The 6,038-nt window shown below is 54.1% G+C and overlaps 1 protein-coding gene across 1 annotated transcript in view; it reads left to right on the forward strand.

Moving 5' to 3' along the window:
- Nucleotides 1-3,436: 3,436 nt before the first annotated feature.
- CPNE6 (copine 6) overlaps nucleotides 3,437-6,038 on the forward strand; it is a 6,140-nt gene continuing 3,538 nt past the window's right edge. The window contains exons 1-7 of the mRNA XM_006144534.2: nucleotides 3,437-3,527; nucleotides 4,079-4,250; nucleotides 4,689-4,868; nucleotides 5,178-5,252; nucleotides 5,398-5,472; nucleotides 5,619-5,702; nucleotides 5,794-5,883. Coding sequence (XP_006144596.1) covers nucleotides 4,083-4,250; nucleotides 4,689-4,868; nucleotides 5,178-5,252; nucleotides 5,398-5,472; nucleotides 5,619-5,702; nucleotides 5,794-5,883 — 672 coding nt within the window. The 5' untranslated portion in view covers nucleotides 3,437-3,527; nucleotides 4,079-4,082. The remainder of the gene's footprint in view (nucleotides 3,528-4,078; nucleotides 4,251-4,688; nucleotides 4,869-5,177; nucleotides 5,253-5,397; nucleotides 5,473-5,618; nucleotides 5,703-5,793; nucleotides 5,884-6,038) is intronic.

A 6,038-nucleotide genomic window follows, 5' to 3' on the forward strand; every position in this document is an offset into this window, starting at 1 on the left:
TGTGCCCAAAATCCCAAGAGGAGAATGGAGGAGAAGGGATTGTGGCATGGTCATCCCCTATGGGGAAGGGTGATTTCTCACTCTCTGTCTCTCCCACAAACACATGGGCCCTATGGCAAAAATCTCTGTATAAATAAATATATAAAAATGTAAAAACAAAGGCCAGCCAATGGCATGGTGGTTAAGGCGCTGGACTCCCACACAGCCAACCAGTTTGAGTCCCGGACCTTGCGGCTTGCTTGCTTTCTTATTCTCTCTCTCTCTTTCTCTCTCTGTCTCTCTCTGGTCAAATTTTAAAATAATAATGATAAATAAAATTGAATAGATTTTTTTTTAGAGAGAGAATTCTTTGCTATGAGGTGGGGTGCATGTGCTCATCTGAGAGCCAGAGAGGAAGAAAGTGAGAAGGACCAGCAGTTAGTGTAATGGCTATGTCGCTGGACTCCCACGTAGTCGACTGCAGTTCGAGTCCTGGACCTGGTGGCTTAAACTCAAGCCGGGCACATGTGCATGCGTGCCCAAAGATCCCGAGAGGAGAATGGAGGAGAAGGGATTGCAGCATGGCCATCCCCTCTGGGGGGTGATTTCTCGCTTTCTATTTCTCTGTCTCTTTCTGTCTGTCTGGCAAGCGCACACGCCCTATAGCATAAACCTCTCAAAAAAAGAAAGAAAGAAAGAAAAAGAAAGAAAGAAATCACCCCCTAGGAGGGATGGCCATGCTGTAATCCCTTCTCCTCCATTCTTCTCTTGGGATTTTTTGCATGCACTCACACACACCTGGCATGAGTTTAAGCCGCTGGGTCTGGGACTTGAACTGCGTCAACAACGTGAGAGTCCAGCAACATAACCATGATGCCATCTGGTGATCCCTAAATAAATAATTCCTTAAATTAAAAAACAAAAATTTAAAAACACAGTGGAGTGGCTTGTAAGTAAATAAAAGTCTACACCATGAGAAGACCAACAGTTAAACTAATTGTTTCCCCTTGATGTCCTAACACACACTACTTTGGCGTTCAAGACCCTACTTAAAAGCCTCTTCCTGGCCAGCCGTGGCATGGTGGTTGAGGCAGCTGGATCCCACATGGCTGACCATGTGGTTAAGTTCCAGACCTTGTGGCTTGAGAAACACACTGGGCACATGTGCATGCATGTCCAAAATCCTGAAAGAAAAAAATGGAGAAGGGAGTGTGGCATGACCATTCCTCAAGGGGATACTTTCTCTCTTTTTCCCTCTCTTTCTCTCCAGCCAGCACATCTGCCCTTTAGCAAATTAAAATTAAAAAATCCCCTGTGAAGCCCTTCCTGAAGCCTTCCCCAACTCATCCAAATTGAATCCTCCTTCATTATCCCCCCACTGCCTGCTGAGCAGGTCCATAACTTTGCACCTGTCACATTTAATCGTGTTTGTGTATTGGCTTATCATCTCTCTGTGTCTTCCTGTTCTATATACGTCTGCACCCCCTGGGGCAGGAGCTGAGTCTTAATCACCTGTACAGTCCCAGTGCCTGGCCCCCAGGAGAAGCTCGGTAAATGGCCACTACCTTAATAGATGAGTAGCTTAAAAGGATGGGAGGTCTTCCTGGAGAACGCTTTTGCATACTCATCCCAGATCACCACCTGCCTGAATGTCTTCACATGTGGCTTGCAGCTCCCCCAGGCAATTGCTCACCTCTCCTGGTCTCATTAGGAATAGTTAACGTCATTTCCTCAAGATCTGTGTGTGCCACAGCCCCTCCCACAACGATATGGCCATATGGGTTGAATCTCTGTGGGTGTCGAGTACACTGTGGCACCAGGATGATGTCCTGGGAGTCATTTCTTCAGCTCATGCATCTAAGCGTGCAGCCCTGTCTAGAAGGGCTGCTTGACCAGGATGCAAGACTGTGTGTCCATAAGCATGTCTGTTTCCTGAGTCTCCTTATAAAAGGGTGGCTGGGGGCTAGACGGTGATATGATGGCAGAATGCAAGGCTGACCCACATGCCCCTGATTCGGGGCTGGCTAAGGCCACTGCGAATCATGCATCGGGACCCCATGGGGGGGGTGCTGTCTCTCTCTCTCTCTTTGAAAATAAATAAGCCTTAATAAAAAATAAATAATAAATAAATAAATAATAACAGGTGATTAGAAATGACATCATTCTCAAAGCTGCGAGGTTCAGTGATGGCTTTTAAAGAGCTCGTGGCGATTCGCACTCTGTTGTATTATGGCTGGGTGTGAGTGCGTGTGTGCGTGTGACAGCACGGCAAGTCCTTTCGTATGTGATTGAGAACATCCCTAGCAAGTGAAATCATGTGGAAGTGTTGTGAGGCTGGGTGTTTCCCAATATGTATCAGTGGGACTGTAACTGTCACGGTGTCACAGTGAGTTTATGTACTAGTGACTGTACGTGTCAAGATATGTGTGAGCCTGTGAGTCGTGGGTGCATGTGTCGCCATCATTTCCCTGTGTGAATGTGTGTGCGCACGCACCACTGCAATGTGTGCCTCTCCATGATGCTGGGTGTGGGTGTGGTGTGAAGGGGAAGATGTGTGTCACTGTGTCTCTGGGGGTCCTGCCTCTGAGCCACCCCCAGCCCGCCCTCCTCCCCCAGTTCCGTGGCTCCCTCCCAGGCAGTGGCCCTACCCCTCCTCTCGTCTCCCTCCCAACTGGTCTATGCAGGGGGAGAGCTGGCTGCGGCCCCCCCACCCCTCCCCATCCAGGCCCCATAAGTAGCAGCAGAGCCGGAGCCGGAGCCGGAGCCGGAGCTGGAGCCCAGGGCCAGGGCTGGAGAGCTGGAGAGAGGAGCCCCCAGCTGAGACCACAGGTGAGCCCACCCTCCCCCTCAGCCCAGCCCAGCCCAGCCCGGCCAGTCTCCATAACATCTCCTCTAGCCCCCAGAGAGCCCCCCAGCCCTGCCAAATCCCCTCACTGTCACATGTCCTTGGCTATCTCAGGGCATCCACAAGAACGGGGAGATCTGTGGCTAAAAGGCAGAGACCCCAGCCCAGACCCTCCCTCACAAATTCAGCAAGGCACACGTCGTGGGGAGGTGGGTACCCAGCCAGAGAAGGGAGTTCTGAGGGAGATACGGGAACTGTCACACCCTCCTGGAGATGGGCACACGCACGGGAGAAACAGACACAGAGGGTGGGGCACTCAGACACACCAGCGCACACTCGCTCAGAGAGAAAGGACAGAGGATCAGACAGCCTCACCCTGAGATCTGGACAAAAAAGATGGATGGGCTGACCAGCCGTGAACTCAGGCCGGCACACTGCTGCCTGCTGCCGCCCGAGGCTTGATGCCACTGCTGGGGGAGGGTGGCTCGCGTACATCCCACAGGCGGCACGGAGGGGGCCGCGGCTCCCCAAAAATCCTGTCGCTAAGAGACAGTGCCAGCGCTGCCAAGAAGTGTGAGAACACGGGGGAAGGGGAGGAATGCAGGGCTCGTCATAGTGGGAGCCCCTTCCAGGAGCTGGAGGAGTTCTCTGCAGAGAGCTCCCCAAGCCCACCACCCCTCCTTCTCCATCAGCAAGCCAGAAGGTGAGTGGGGGTAGGGAGTGGATAGGGACAGCTCCACAGGACCCCTTCAACCTGTCTCCTCCCACCCACTGAAGACGCCATCCCTGAGGCCATCCTCTTTGGACCTCCAGGGGCCTCTCCACCCTACCCTGCCCCACCCCCTTGCCCCAGTTCAGCTCCCTCGTGCCAAAACTGAGTGCAGCGCTGGCTCAAACACCAGTCGGGAAATAGCAGAAGGTGCTGAGGCAGCAGAAAGAGTGGATCAATCGATGGCCTAGGAGCCAAGACTGCCAGGAACACCCCCCAACCCTCCACCCTCTCCAGCCCATCCACACATGCGGGGCCGCAGGGCGATGGACGTGCAGGACCCCTGTGCGGGAGTGGAAGGCTAGGTCTCCTACCCTCCCCTGCTTATAGCTCCTGAGAAGCTAAGTGGCAGGGAAGAGCAGGAAGTTCATGAGACCCTAAGGCCCCAGGAAGGAGGGCAAGGGGGTGAGATTCAGGGAAGGAGCCCAGACTTTGCCCCTAGCAGGTCCTTTTCAGTGTCCACGCAATCTGCTTTGTTCCCACAGTGACATGTCGGACCCTGAGATGGGTTGGGTGCCTGAGCCCCCAGCCATGACACTGGGGGCCTCGCGGGTGGAGCTGCGGGTATCCTGCCATGGCCTGTTGGACCGAGACACACTCACCAAACCCCACCCCTGTGTGCTGCTCAAGCACTACTCTGATGAGCAGTGGGTGGAGGTGAGAGCGGCTCTGAGTTTTCCTTAACTTACCTCCTGGATCAAGCCTGGGAAGGAGGGAGGCTGGGTTGGGGCAATGAAAGCCAAGGAGAGGGATGTGAGGACTTCAGGGGGGGCCATTTCTAGGCCATATGGGTAAGCTGGAGATGGGTTTGCCATCATTACACACACAACATTTTACAGCTTCTAACGCCTGCAGAGTCCCACAGGGTCCCACGTTGGCCTTAAAGGTCACAGGCTAGCTCCCAAAAGCCTTTGGAAAGCCCTAGAGGGCCGAGGGTCCAGTGGGCCACAACACCTCAACCTCAGGAATCAGCCTGGGAAGAGAAGAGCTGGTCACTGGGGTGTGTGGGCCCAAGGAGGGCTAGCATACCAGGGTGATCCAGGGCAAGGAATAGTAACTTCGGTTCCCAGAGGGCCCTCACCCCTCTTGCCACAGGTGGAGCGCACAGAGGTGCTTCGCTCCTGTTCCAGTCCCGTTTTCTCCCGGGTGCTGGCCCTCGAGTACTTTTTTGAGGAGAAACAGCCCCTGCAGTTCCACGTATTTGATGCTGAGGATGGAGCCACCAGCCCCAGCAATGACACTTTCCTTGGATCTACAGAGTGCACCTTGGGTCAGGTCTGCACTCCCGCTGCCCCCTCCCCCTGTAAGCTTCTGCCTCTGAAAGCCAAAATAAGGGAGACCATGAGCTCTGCGGCCGTTCATTCCAGGCTTGGATCCCATCTCCACCACCGCTGGCTGTGCAGCCTTGGGCAAGATGCTTAACCTTTCTTACTCTTGGTCTCTCGATCTAAGAAAAGGGGGTTGGGGTGCCATACTGCCTCCCTCTTAAGGCTACTGTAGTAATTGAGTCCTACCCTAACTCAAGTCAGAGGCCAAGGTAAGAGGGCGTGTCATAGCTAGGTCTCCCTCCACCTCCATCCACAGATTGTGTCCCAAACCAAGGTGACTAAGCCATTACTGCTGAAGAATGGGAAGACTGCGGGCAAGTCCACCATCACGGTAGGCAAAGTCGACTGTACTTCCCCTTGGGCTAGATACTCAATGCCCCTCCATGGACATCCACAGTGACCTCAAACCTAGGAAAGGGTGTAGGGTGGCCTGGTGCGGGGGGAGGGGAGTCCTGCCACTTGTGTCCCCCTTGCAGATTGTGGCCGAGGAAGTATCTGGCACCAACGACTATGTGCAACTCACCTTCAGAGCCCACAAGCTGGACAACAAGGTTGGAACCCCAGAACCCAGGCTCTGCAGAGAGCCCCAGGCCTCCTATCCTCTGCAGGGACCCAGGCCTGCTCCCTTCTCAGTATTAGTCCCTTGCCCTCTTCGAAGACCTCACCAGCCTCATGGGCCCTTGGCCCTTCTCCCTAGGACCTGTTCAGCAAGTCTGACCCATTTATGGAGATCTATAAGACCAATGGGGACCAGAGTGACCAGCTGGTTTGGAGAACTGAGGTTCGTAGCTGGGATTACAGGGAAGGAGGAAGAGGATGCAGAGTAGGGAAACTGAGGCAGGAGCTGACCAGTTCCCTGGCATCACTCCCAGGTGGTGAAGAACAACCTGAACCCCAGCTGGGAACCATTCCGCCTGTCCCTGCACTCCTTATGCAGCTGTGATGTCCACAGACCTCTCAAGGTAAAGCCCCAGTCTAGCTGGCGTGGCTCCCGAGAACATCCTGCCTGCTGTCTGAGACCTCCCCCTTGCATGTGGCAAAGCTCCCCTCTGCTCCTCATGTGATAAGGCCTTCCCCAGGTGCGGTAAACAACAGGTCACAGGTTAAGTTTCCCACA

The sequence above is a fragment of the Tupaia chinensis genome, unplaced genomic scaffold (assembly GCF_000334495.1).
Source record: "Tupaia chinensis unplaced genomic scaffold, TupChi_1.0 Scaffold000126_2, whole genome shotgun sequence".
Lineage (NCBI taxonomy): Eukaryota > Metazoa > Chordata > Mammalia > Scandentia > Tupaiidae > Tupaia > Tupaia belangeri.